General features: G+C 38.1%; 1 protein-coding gene across 2 annotated transcripts in view; it reads left to right on the top strand.

Annotated features, from left to right (window-relative positions):
• The first annotated feature begins 2,396 nt into the window (after positions 1-2,396).
• pde8b (phosphodiesterase 8B) overlaps positions 2,397-14,436 on the top strand; it is a 58,402-nt gene continuing 46,362 nt past the window's right edge. Inside the window, exon 1 of one of the 2 annotated variants that reach the window (XM_005929843.3) lies at positions 2,397-2,584. In XM_005929843.3, coding sequence (XP_005929905.1) covers positions 2,537-2,584 — 48 coding nt within the window. In that variant the 5' untranslated portion in view covers positions 2,397-2,536. Of the gene's footprint in view, positions 2,585-6,946; positions 7,976-14,436 lie in introns of those variants that run through there. The other variant, XM_005929842.2, reaches the window with a different exon arrangement.

Genomic DNA, 14,436 nt, shown 5'->3' with positions numbered 1-14,436 from the left:
TGCACAAGACAGCAAAACTTGTAAATATGTAGATTATTAAGGATCTTATTGCATTTTTTTTTTTTTACTTTACTGTATCAGATTTCAGCAAGCTTAATATGGATAGTGTGGAGATAAAAGCCTAAAGAATAACAAAATGACGTCCGTTATTTTTCAGTTTCAAATGATTTTTCAGGTTCCAGGCACAGTGGTTAAGACCACATGGTCACATGGAGCCCCCATTCCACTCCCTCTCAGGGAGAATTCTTCTTTAACCTCTCTGCTTGCAATTTTTGTGTCTATCTCCACTGCAGTTATCATAAAAAAGGATTCATCTTCTGATCCTCCTCTTTGATTTAGGAGCTGGAGCCTATCCTCTGCTGTCACAGAGCAAAAAGCAGGGTATGTACACCATCAAAAGGGCCCAAGTCTATTACAGAGCTAAAACAGAGATGACATTTATTCATAGCCAATTTAGAATCACCAATTAATGCATGTCTCCAAACTCCACACATAAAAACCCCCAGCCAGTATACAAGCAGCAAACATGAAGCAATACTATATATTACATGCAAAACATTCTGCTTTTGTTGTCTTTTTTCTTTCTCTTTTTAAATATGTCTTGAAAATTACTGTATTCATACAGAGAAATACATGTCCAGGACACTAATGTGTCATTATTGTATATGCTTTTATTTCTCACAGGAAAGGTTAAATGCATAATTCAACAGAAAGTCTGACTTCTGAAGGTCCCTTTTAATCAGAATATCATTTTACTACTTTGACTCAGTCTCAACAACAGTCTGTCTATCTGACTGTAAAAGCTGGTGTCTTACTGTCAGTGTTATTATTGTTAACTTATTGCAAGTGTGAAGACACACAAACAAAAAGTACTGAAAAAAAATTAAAGGGGGGACAGCTAGATTCTCTTTAACAGTTGGTCACTTTAGTCTAAGGAGACATTGTTGCATATTGAGACTTTAATGTCTACCTGACTGTGAGTCTGAGGATTTCACAAACTGATTATGCATTTCTGTGCTACAGTTTGTCTTCTGTTCTAAAGTTCTCATGTCTTCCTCCTGAAAATCCCTCTTCGTATGAAATTAGCAAACTCTTGCTAAAAATAAACTAAATTACTACATTGTGATTTTTTAAAAAGTTATAATAACTTTGCTTAACATGCAAATCAAATACTGCATCTGATTAACCCAATAGTACTATTAGTAGTCTTGTACTGTTGTAGATGCTAAGGGTGGAGTTAAATATACTTAATATCTCTTTTGGTAGTTTAATCTATAGGAACACATTTTATGATGATAATGAGCTCTTTAAAGCTGTTAAACAAAAAAAAGGAAGTACAGCCAGTATCACGGCAGCTGGTGAAAGAAATGTATTCACATGACTTTCCAGATTTAAATTATGCAATCGTGGTGTTTGATAAACTCTTCTGAGCTTCTGAGATTTCAATTTCAAATAATGGCACAGTCATAATATGCTGTGCGTGTCACGGCTCGGGGCAGCGGCCGTGTGAAGAGTGGAAGGAGGACTCAAACGCAGCACTATTTCAGACGTGAAGGGTGATTTATTGACAATACTGAACATAAAGTGGAGATGGCAAACAGAACTAAGGACGAACTAAACTGGGAGAAACTACACAAAGGAGTGGCAAACCTGAACATGAAGGGAGAACAGCAGAGAGAGCACGCAGGGGAATTCACCGGGTATGAACACAGACGACGCGACGAGGAGCAGAGGAAAACACACACTATAAGTACACAGAGAGACCTGGGAAATCACACACAGGTGGGGGAAACAGCTGGACCTGATTAACCTGACGAGACAGGGGAACACTAACACCAGGGACCAATAGAGGGAGCACAAACCCAGAACCCAGTATCTAAAATCACAAACCATCCCAAAACAGCCACGAATAATAATGAAAGTAATAACAATAAAGAACATAAACACAAAGTCACTGAGTCATGGTCGCAGGACCATGACAGTGCGCTGTATAATAATATACCATAAGGCAGAGACTTGGGACAGGCTAAAAATAGACTGCAGTTTGTGGTAAATGCAGATTATGAAATTACAAGGATGCACAGGTATTATTACTAACATAAAGTTATATTGAAAATGTGTTGCTGAATACTGAAAGTGAGCTCAGGCTGTGCTGACTATAACTGTCAGATATACTGGTTTTTAAATAACCTGATGGTGGAGTATGAATGCCTCCTACATCTCTTTATACAAAATTTTGAATTTTTTCCGTTTTACTTTTGTGTTAACTTAACAGAATATCACATTACTACTGCTTTTCACCGGGCCGTGTAAAGGGCACTAGGGCCACACGGACACCGGGCCTGCCCGGTGCAATCTGAACCTAGGTTGTGGAGTTCAGAGGCCAGCGTCTAACTAACCATCCAGCACTCTCTACCTGTGGAGCTCCACGTAACTCTGCCGCTCTTCCTACAGGTCTCAGATGCGGAACCAGTGCTTACTTAAACTCCCCGCTGTTTGCATTATATACTGAGGACAAAATATTTAGTTTTGAAACATGAGCGGACTGTCACCAGAGGCTTTCCCCCCTAATGGACCACGAAAGGTAGGCGCTTGCCGAAGTAAATCCAACTCTTATTTTGGGCTTAAAGTGAAAAAACTTTATGTTAGTTGTCACCGTGCACTTCCAGACCTACTGCCTATAGCTTAAGGCTAGTAGCAAGGAACTAAAAAAATTACACTTACTACCGTGAAAAGTGGAAGGGGTCGCACTGTTATCTGTTCTTAATTGGAACATAGCCGTTATTTTATTTCTGCGTAGTTCTTGAAAAAAACAACGTTGTGTTGTTTTGTTTAAATAATCAAATCATAAATTAGATTGTCTTGCTTTATACGCGTCATGTGTAAAACTCTGAGCAGACCACGTCAGAAAAGCTCATTAACATCGCTACATAGTTTGTAGTTGTCGTCAGCCAAGCTGGCAAATGAAAAGCGAGTATTTTCCCCTAAAATATAGCCTAGATAACTGAAGAGCTGCGATGACGAACCCTCAGCACGTATGAGATATTTTATCCTGTACAACCACCTGACTGTGTTTCTTTCTGTTTATTTACCATTTAAACCAGCAGTTTATGAGCTCGGCCACCAGAGGGCCTTCTAAGCAGAAGCCTATTGCATACTGAGCAAGTAAAATTAGGTTTCACTGTAGGTTCAGTGCTCTTATATGCAAGTAACCAGACATTTTGTATTTAAAAACAGCGTTAGAGGAATTGTATTCATTTAGGTATCCATATATTTATTATTTATTTAGATCCTTAAACCAGAGACCATATTTCGATCACTTCACAGGAGTGACATCAGTGAGTTCTTGGACTACATACATGTGTGAAATTGAACTTTACAAACTACACACCAGATTAAAACAAAAAACTGTGCCAGAATGTTTGTTGTTTTTATCTAAGCCCCTACTTCTGGCATTCTTTACTGGGTCGGATTACACACATCTTTAAACATTATCTTTATTTTACGCTCAGCTAGACACCACTAAAGTTTTATGACTGCATCTTGAAGTGTTTTGACGCTAGTGTGCTGACAAATGCATTGACAGACACATAAACTCCTGCCAGTGTGCTCAAAATTGCCTTTGTCATGATCACACACCCACACACAGTATCACACAGGGAAATAGTGCTACGCTGTTGCAGCTGATAACAAAAAAACTGAATGTAACATTGTAGTATTAGTGACGTATGTGTGACAGCATGTGTACACAGCTTTCAAATGTTGCAACTGTGAGAGCTCAGTGTTTTTTACATACTGTTAAGTGGTTCAATAGAGTCACTTATGTAACACAAATTATAAGAAAATCACATGTTTAGTGTAGTTACATGTTATATGGTTTTTTAACTTAATTTATAAAGATTTATAAATTAATTATTTGCATTTATATATTATAAATGCATAAATAAATATATATAAATAAACATATTTTGCTGAGCAAAAGTAAACTATTCCATAGTGAATGTGAATTAGAAGGAAAGCAGCTTAAAACAACTACTAACTGTACTACGTGGCTACTTTTGACAAAGGACAATGATTGTTAAACTTTATCAATACAGCTTTTTCACTTCTCCCTATTCATCTTTGAATATTAAACCTCCAAAAGTATGAGGCCATTTCTTCCATATCTTATTTCTGTGTGTCTGTCTCTAGGGATCACCTGTCAGGTCAATAAATCAAATCAGTTGTATAGTTATGTGGTACATGTGGATGGAATGGCTGAAGTGATGCTGAGAGAATCATTCACTGAAATTATATGCTTTGCTTGCCCACATGGACATAAACCAGACCTGCTCCTAGAGGCACTGTTAAAGTGCTTCTCTTAATATATTCTCATGTAGAAAACACTCTGTAACTGTATATATTTTTGTAGCGATACTTTGTTTTGATGGCTAGCCTTTTTTTTCCCTATATTCATACAGTTATATGAATAACTGTTTTAAAGCACTATCAGCAGGAATACTTTCGAAAGGTTTTAACACTACCCCCTCCACTGACGAAATATACCAGCAATTTTTTTAAACATTATACAATAGATTGAAAAATAATATTTTATTTATGTGCAGTCCTCATTTAGGAGTCTTGCCTAAATGAATAAAGGGTGGGTGATTGCAAATAAAAAGCCAAATTTGACTGTTTTGCTTATGGCTAAATGCAGCACTAAGTAAGAATATGTTTAAACAAATGTTTGTTATATGTTCTGAGATTATGTCATTCATATTTGTAAAGTTTTACAAATTATAATGGAGGGTATGGCCTCAAAATAATTTTAATTGACTAATTTATTGTTTAATTCACAAAAAAGGGGGGGGAAAGTGCAACACAGTTTCCCAGACCCCAAGGCAATGTCTTCAGTTTGCTTGTTTTGTCATCCAGTGCTTTCAAATTCACAGCATAAAGTGACAATGAAAAGAAAACAAAAACTCTTTTGTTTGTGAAATTATTAAGCAGTTCATGTAATTTTTATTCATTTTGCTTGATGGTTAAAATGATTGAAACTTGAAAATAATAATAGAATATTGAGCAAAGTGTGTTAGTGGTTTAAGTCCTTAATTGCTAATGTGAAAAAATTATTCAGGACAAAGTACCTCGTTAAATTAGTTAGTTAAAGCACAAAGTTAACATAAGTCAATATGAATAAACTGTGCAGTTAGATTTTAAGTAAATGATATGCAGTTGACTGTATGGCCAGAGCAAAAAAAGTTTATCACGTGTTGAATGAGTATATTAAACATCACAGTAAGGTTAAGAGTTTGTGCATGGACTGTATATCAGGCATTTATTAATGATGTAGAAATCATCACTGTACCTTTCCTGAAATATTGTTATTTTGTTTTGATGGTCATTCTGCATCCTGTAGTAATAGGTAGCCTACCGAAAAGTGCAAAGTATAAAAGATGGATATAGCCACCATGACATCACCAACTGGCTGGTGAGGTTCAGTTTGAATCCTCGGGTTGAGTGTTCATGCTGTCACCGTCTTGGTGTTTTGAAAGCATGTATGACAAACTAGAGGTGGATCTGACTGTGAAACCACATTCTTGTTGTCTAATCAGTTGTTAGTCACAAGTTAGCTTAAACTGAAAAATCTCTTTTTCTGATATACATGGACTAACGTGCACTAAATGTTTTATTTAATATGACTTAAAAAGTATGATTAAGACAATAAAATCATCAGGAAAGTATTTGCAGAGGTCAGGGCAGAGGATCATTCTCCCAAAGAATCTGGAGTATTTCTGCTACCACAGGTAACGCACCCTGGGGGCCACAAAAAAATGCATGTTCATTGTAGTTATGGCTATGATTTTCAGACCTGGACGCTATGGCCATCATGAACTCAGTAATGGAATACCAGCAATGCAAGTAGTATCATGAAAACGTCTGAGTTATACATCAGGTCAGATTAATTCCCCACCATCAGTCCTTTCAGCTGTTAACATCAGACTGGTGTTATGTAGTCGTCTTGGGTAAGAAAAGGGTTTACAAAACGTCTTTTATTCCTACAGCTGTGAATATTTTAAATAAGATGTCATGGAAGATGGTTATTTTAATTTTGCTTTCATTTTGAAGACTTTTTTTTGGTTGTCATATTCTTGTATATATTGTTATTCTTGTACAGACTGCAATTTTTTACTCTAAAGCCAAATGTGCCAAAAATGGATTTATGTTGCTTTGTGACTATTCTATTCTATTCTATTCTATTCTATTCTATTCTATTCAGCTCTATACTTCACTGTTCCCTAATGCCCTGTTCCCAAACACACACACACACACACACACACACACACACACACACACACACACACAAAACACACACACACACACATATATATATACACACACATATATATATCCAAAATGTCCAAAATATATATCCAAAATATATATATATCCAAAATGTCAAAGCAAATAGTTTAATACAAAATACAATGGAGTGCAGTTTTATTACAGTTTAAATGCATTATGTGACGCATCTGCTTAGATACTCAGTTGAAAAACATAATTATGTTTAAGGATAAATTATAATATATCAAATTATAACTGGCATTTACAGAATTTCTGATCCAGTTAGTATCACATTCAATAAACAAATAAGCACGTTATTACCAACTATCCTAATCTTGAGTGGAAGAATGAATGTTTAAATAGAAATATTATAATGATTATTGTGCTTACATGTCAAACACTAGTTTATTTTTGGCAGCAGAACTGTAACAAAAGGCAATAAAAAATTGTCTATAAGCACATTTTATAAAACATTTTCTTCCAGAAAACAATTATGTCATCCCCCCCCCCCCCCCCCCCCCCCCCCATTTCGGCTGAAGAGTAAATATACCCTGTTCTCTAAATTAACCACGTGCCTAAAGGTGAGGCGGGAGGTTGTTTGAACAGTAAGTGGTGTTTCATCAGGTCCCCATTACTGTGATAGCATTATGCATAATTCACGTGGGGCTTTAAAGGACCCCTGGAGTCACAGCATGGCCTCTTGGGAGTTATGAAGGCTCGTTCTGCAGAGTCAAAAATTATACAATGTTGGTATGATGGAGATAGAGAGAGGAGAGAGAGAGACTAGGAAGCAGAAAGGAAGAGAAGGGAGATGGAACGTGGCCAATGATCAGCAAGCAGAATAGCTAAAGTAGAGAGATAGAAGAGATTTCATAAAGGCTACTCATCACAGGCCGAAAATGCGACCATGTCACCGAGGACGATCGGAGAAATAAAGTCGGATATGAAGCAAGAGGTGATGAAGAGCCGCCAGGTGGTTTAGACCATCTATTCATTTTATTCATTAGTCCGGGTCATTTGATGGAAACGCCGGCGGGGAGAACGGGTTATCGGGAAGCTTTAGATCATAGCCTGAAACACATTTTGTCCTCAATATGAAGTCGAAGTCCAAAATCCGCCAATAGCGGGAGCTTGGGAACAAAACCGAATTCGTAGGTCGCATGTTTTAAATAATTATCTACATCTCACGTTTTCCCTCCCTTGATGTTCTCGAACGGAGGTGTGTGGAGAACAGAGCGATTCGACCCCGCAGCCGATGCCCGGAGAAAAAAGCAGCCTGTGTGCAGGCAGCTGTGGACGACAGGAAGGTGGTACCCACGAGTCGGTGTTTATTATCTGGGATCTGACTCCGGAGGCGCGTCGCTGAGGTATGGGCTGCGCTCCCAGTATCCACGTCTCTCAGAGCGGGGTGATCTACTGCCGAGACTCAGACGAATCCAACTCCCCCCACCAGACCACCACCATCTCTCAGGGCAACGCAACCACGCTCCACGGGCTCTTCATCAAGACCGATGCGGCCGAGACCATCCCTTCCGTCATCACCTACCAGAGTCGGCACTCGCGCAACAACTCGTGCCGGGATCGCAAGGAGAACAGCGGAGGGCACATCCGCATCGAGGCCGAGACGCAGACCAGCCACACCAGCGTCAAGGTACAGTGGCTGTGACAGTGGAACGCGTTGAATGAACCGAACATGGGTGTGCTGGCATATGGTCACCGCATCAGCAGAGTCGTGAGTGAAAAGCACACTTGCGAGAGGGCCATTGTTGTTGTTGTTTGTTAGTTGATGAGGCCCAAACCTGTGGGTCCGGGATTAGAAATCTGGCTGCAGTTCATTCAATCCCTCCTCATTAACTCGCCCTGTGTCAAGCCATGCCTGCAGCCAGCCATGTGTGTAACGATGATGATAATTGAATGTATGACATATAATGGTGGCCTTACTAAAGGATCTGGTGTAGGCAGGGTGTTATGCTGCATAATTGCATTTTAATGCACAAAATGTGTTAATCTTAAGAATGAGTTTACACGTTGCCTGAGGACTCTGTAGCAGTGTGTAACACAATAAGAATATAAGGGCATTTTAAGTTTCTATTGAAGAGTACCTGCAGAAGATGGACCATATTTGTGTTTAGTATTTCTTTATAACACGTGTTTGCACCACACTCCACTTCATTGCATCCACAGGGGAGTTATAATTGCTCATAAATGCGTTACTAAGCACTTATACATGATTACATATGTACTCTGCAGTGTGTTATGAAACCATGTTCTATATAAGTACTACAGAGTTTTAAAGGCAAGAGTTACCAGAAGTTTTTACTTTACAAAAAAACCCAAACTCGGGTCTAGCTTTCCATGAAATCCCCACTTAGCGTGTTTCTCGCCATCAGCCATCTCATGTAGTCTAAATCTGTGCTATAAGAAAAGCTTGTTTGCAGGCTTTTGTTTATTATCTCTGAGTATAGCCCCAAAGCTCCAGGCAGAGGTTCCCGGGAGCAGACAAAGACATGAAATGAGCAACTGTACATCCAGTGGGTCAGTACTTCAGCAACAAAATGCAAAGTGTGTTTCAGATTGCCTAAAGTCAGAGGATCAGCTCAGATTTGATAACTTTGGTTTATATCCTTTATATCAACCCCATTTATGACACTGTTTGCTTTAAGATGTGTAAAAACCTATTAATCTAATAAATTAAGTCATTATGAAGAGGATTATTAATTGAGTCATCGTGGAAAAAATAATTAATTGCTATTAATTTAATGTAATAATCTGTAATGCAGGAGTCAAGCTTTCGGAAACAGCCACATTTTTGTGGATAAGTACATTAAATGTATTTCAAAGTTTTCAGAGAACACCTTTTTTAAAAATAAACACTATTTTTTATACTGAAAAAAATGGTAAGCGGCTCACTTAATGAACATATTGCAGATATTTAAAACGTTGATAACCACGTGAAAACTGAGACAAAACTGAGCACAGCGCTGCTCTGCTCTGCTTAGCAGTTTTCAAATCTTTTCATGAAGTTCGTGTGCTTTTTACTTGATGAAGGATTTCTCTCATGAGGAAGCATGTGAACAGATACTTCTTCATATTTATGATCAAACCCCAGAGGATATAACTGTGTTTTGCTAAGAAGTAGTCTAGCAGATGATCGTGTCATCAGACTCTGAGAATACATTAACCCATTCAGGCCTGGATGAGATTCAGAGACTTTTATCTCTGAGGCTAGCATGGTTCCAGTTGTTTTTGATTGTCCATATTAAAAAGCTTTTAAATTGTCCTTATTTCACATTTGTGGATAGTCTTTAACACTTTTCATTCATTTTTCCTGATATTTGTCTTGTCTGCTCCTAATATGGAAGAAATTTGGCACGCATGAAACGACAAGACATCGATATGACATGAGTCATTCCCACGAATGAAAACATTTAGTCACCTTAACCTAGACTTCTTGCCAGGAGCTGGAATTATAGCAAACAGTTTGGTAACATTTAGGTTCGGCAGTTGAGTACTTTTTATAGATTTGTGTCATGAGTTAAGTGTAGCTCAGACAGTGTGTGTGTGTTCTGGTTTGTCAGCAGTTCCTTACCGCTCTCTCTCAGTACCCCCCTCCATGACTGAGACAGGATCAATGATGCCATTTATTATTAAAGCCATCTGCCTTACCCTGCAGGATCTTGATCATCTGACACAGTGTTGATCGCGCTCCTGTGTGTGTGTGTGTGTGTGTGCATGTTTATATACACCAGTCATTTGTTTACCCCTCTGGTCAGTACATCAGGAGTGTGAACAGTCACATGTAAAGAACCGGTACTGGTTTCCCCACAGGGCTTTATGCCAAGGCGCTGATTTAAAAAAGGAGTACACCAACAAAAGCATGAATTGGCAGATTCTCACAATCAACCAGACACATTTTGTTTAGAACACAGACTGTATTTAAAAGATGGAAGTAATTTTTGTGACGTGACCCACTGGTTCTTGGAGTCTGCAGCTCCTCTTTGTTGGTGCTGATGGTTTCCGAGGTCACAAGGGACCATATTCAGACCATAGGGTGAAGTGCAAAATTATCAGCTTATGCTAGCAAACTTGGTTAGCAAGGTGCATCTGCATTACACAGACTCACATTTCTGCTTATACTGCAGAGAAACAAACTTAAATACCGGAATCCCAGTCTTTGTTTCAGACAGCACGCATGTTATTTGTTAGATAATTTCATTAAAAATGCTCAAATCAGCGCAAACACTCTAAAGACGGTTAGTTCACTAGTACGTTATGGTTGTCAGTGTTGCTCATGCAAATGTCAACTTGCATAATAGCAGATGCTAACACATTTGGTGTTGTTTCGGCACCTAGTTTAGTTTCGGTAACCCAGTGTTAGAGGCTGGGTTAGAGACACAAATGTACAAATAAGTTTGTCTTTACTAGCATTTAATAACACTTCAGGGTAGGGGAATAGAGATTGTCAGATGACAGAGAGGGAGTGTGCCGCATCAGTTGGAAAAGATGAGACATTCTGAAGAAAACTGCAGAAAATCCCACGTACCTCAAGCACTGCATTTCTGCAGGTTGATGTCACAGTTGGCATCCGCAATGACCAACACAACAATCATAACCACAACTATAGAGACTTTAATTAGAGGACATGAGCCATAGCAGATACGATCTGCCCATATTAGCACTCCTGTTAAAAAAGAGGCCATGCCTCTAACTCTAGGCCTTAATTGTTAATTATATATTATTTAATGAATTCTATATTGTTGGAGCAAATCGGCTTTAGAGGCCAAAAACCTTTGCACCAGGCTATGCATTATTTACATGTTATAACGTGATAGTCCCTGGGGATTGACTCATATTTAACAAGTCCAACGTGGATTAAACATGCAAAAATTCAGCAATGATAAAGTTCTGTGTTCTTAAAAAATAAAATAAACCAGACCAAACCCAGTTAACACAATTCTTATAAATTCATGCCAGTTTGTAGAAGGTCTATTTTAAGTTTTTTCTTTGGCAAACAAAAGTGAGATCAGGATTGGAACAGAATGTTGCTGCTGGTAATACATAAAGTTGTAGGTCAGCAACAAACAGACCAGTGCTATGATGAGAAGATACACCATATAATTTGTGAAGATGCAATTTATTCACAAGTCAGCATATCTAATAAACAGACAAAACACATAATAACCAAGAAAATGTTTATCATATAAATTGTGAAACTGGATCCATTATACTTTGTTTCATTGGCTTTCCAGATTGTAATTTTGATTTACACATGACAACTGTGCAAGTATGCACACCAAACCAAAGCTAAGCATACACAAACCTTTGTAATGCATCAAAACCAAAGCAAGAGCCCTACAAGCATTAGAGTCCCTCCTCCTCTCTAATTACTCTTTAACTCAGATTATTGATTTCATTTAAACACATCAGTGATGTCTTGCATAACAGTAAGAAGTAACAATGTAACAATTTATTTTGCTATTAAGGAGAACTCGTACATCCACTGCAAGCTCTGTGTTCTCTTTTTATTTTAGGTATGAGCCTGTTTTTCACACTAAAAAACAACTTTTTTTTTGCCATAAATATAAGATTAAAAACATAAAAATATATAATATATATATAAAATATAAGATTAAAAACATTCAAATGGGCTTTTTGTTTGGATGGGGGGTGGGAAACCTATGTCAGTGTTTTACACAGCACTGATGCAGCAGTGAATGTTTTAGCTGTTTGTAAGGATGACAGCACTGAACAAGTGAATCGTAAAGTCACAGATGGGAAAGGCCCATGGACATCTTAATGCAGAGGTTCAAGAAGAAGAATTCAACAGAAGCCTGCATTACAAAGCAGGATTAGGGGCTTAGCGAGCCAACTTCAGTTTTAACCCTGGGTTTTCTGTGTTACCAAGGTGGGTTCATCGTCGCGGTAACACGTTTAGCCTACTCGTGAAGAGGTTTTGCTTGAGATAAGAGATCATCGCATACAAAACCACTTCAAATTGGCCAGTCAGTTCTCTAGCACATAGTCTCACCATTCCTGAAGTTAGCCTACTTGCCAGTTCTTCTCATCTTTCCTTCGTTGATTTGAGTAGAATCACACAATAATACAGCACTTTTATTATACACATACAAACACACTAGCACAGCACTGCTATGGCTGTCTTGCTCTGGGTCTGCACTATGTGATCAATCTCTTCATATTTTTCTAATATAGTTTTTCTTTATTTACAAAATATGCTGCTCTGCTGCAGTTAGACTTATCATGTTTGTAAGTGGTCATATGTAGTTATGTATTTGCATGCTCTTGTAGCTAGATTAGGTAACCCTAAGTTGATATATTGGGTTTCATTTTCTAAGGTTTTACATGTCAGAATATAATAAAAATCATCTTAAATCTTATAGATACTAAATAATAGTCACAAAGTATTGTAGTGTCATTATTTATTTAACAAAAGCTGAGCCAAAATGTAGAAACTATGAAAACTAACTACACCCCGTGATTCATTTGCTTGTAGAACCACCTTTAGCAGAATAGCTTGAAGTAACTTGAAGTAGTTTTTCTCTGTATGACTTCATCGGTCTTTCATATCACCATGGAGGAATTTTGGCCAACTCTGATTTACAACATTGCTTCAGTTCATTGAGGTTTATGGACTTTCATTTATGCACAGCTTTCTTTTTTGATCAGGCTCAGCTCTAGATTCTGACTGGGCCATTGCAGCATTGTGATTCTTTTCTTTTCCAGTTATTCTGTTACAGATTTTCTGGTGTTTCTTGGGATAATTGTCCTATTGCACGAAGCCTTTTTGGCTGAGCTTTAGCTGTTGGAAAGATGGGCTCACATTTGACTCTAGAATGCCTCTAGAGGAGGAGTTTATGGTCAACTCAATGACTGCAAGGTGCACGGGACCTGTGAATGCAAAACAAGCCCACACCATCATCATAATTAACACTGTTTGTGCTAATATGCTGTGTTTGGTTTTCACCAATCATGTGCTGCCATGTTATTTTTAAGGACGAAGAGGCTTTCTTCTGGCAACCCTCCAAAACAAGCCATACTTGTCAAGTGTTTTTCTAATTGTACTGTCTGGCTTATTTGTACTGAACTTTAACATTTCACATGCTAACTGAGGCCTGTAGAGTCTAACATGTAGCTCTCAGGATTTCTGAGCATTGGGATCAATTTGCTGGTACATCCAGTCAGCGGATTATTAGGAACTTGAATGTGTTCCACTTGTGAAGAATCTTTCTTCGTCTAGAATCATGGACTTCAAATTGTTTGGAAATTACTTTTAATCCTTACCAGACTGATGGGCAGCATACATTCCTTTTTTAAGTTCATCGGTAATTTATCTTCTCCTTGGCACTGTGTTAACACACACCTGAATGCTTCAGGCCAGTAAACTACCTATACTTCTGTTTTTGTAGAGGAGCTCACCCTTGCTGATGATCAGTTAATCAAGTGCATTTAATTGCAAGATGAAGCAGTGAGGGTGTACTTAGCTTTTCTGTGTTATTTATTTAGTTTTTTTCTATGGTGACTGAGCAGTACCAGGAACAATCATGCTTAAATACTGAAATTGAGTTTCCCTTGCCAAATGGTAAACGACTGTATTTTTTACTCCACATAAAGTTGACTGAAAGCTCCTCCTGCTTGAGACCTACAGGATGATGCAGGACTTAGGTTGGGTTCCCAATCCACTCATGTAAGTTGGAGAGTAACACTACAATAGCAACCTCCTTAAGTCCCAGCATATAAATAGGAACAGAATAAACTAAACAGTTCGCAGTTACATTGCAGCTGAAACAGGGTGAATGTTGATACTGTTAATATTTACAGCTCCAGTCAAATTGGACTCCTCAGTCAACATGGCGTGCAAAGTGTTGGACTCAACCCGACTCAACCTTAAGGCAAATACCTAGATCGTTACTGTGAGGGACCAAGCAGCCAAAGCAAAGAGGACACAAGCAAAAATATCTTCAAAAAGGGTTTTCTTTATTTTAACCCTCAAAAAGTCCAAAATTAACAAAATTCAAAACCATACTTAGCAGGCCCATAAAACAGGTCAACTAAATATAACTCTACAAAAAGTAATTTCCAAAACTTAAACAACAA

This window comes from Haplochromis burtoni, unplaced genomic scaffold (genome assembly GCF_018398535.1).
Source record: "Haplochromis burtoni strain Fernald_Lab_line unplaced genomic scaffold, NCSU_Asbu1 Contig_107, whole genome shotgun sequence".
In the NCBI taxonomy this organism is placed as follows: domain Eukaryota; kingdom Metazoa; phylum Chordata; class Actinopteri; order Cichliformes; family Cichlidae; genus Haplochromis; species Haplochromis burtoni.
The sequence above is the reverse complement of the archived record's forward strand: the minus strand, read 5'-3'. Positions and strand labels throughout refer to the sequence as shown.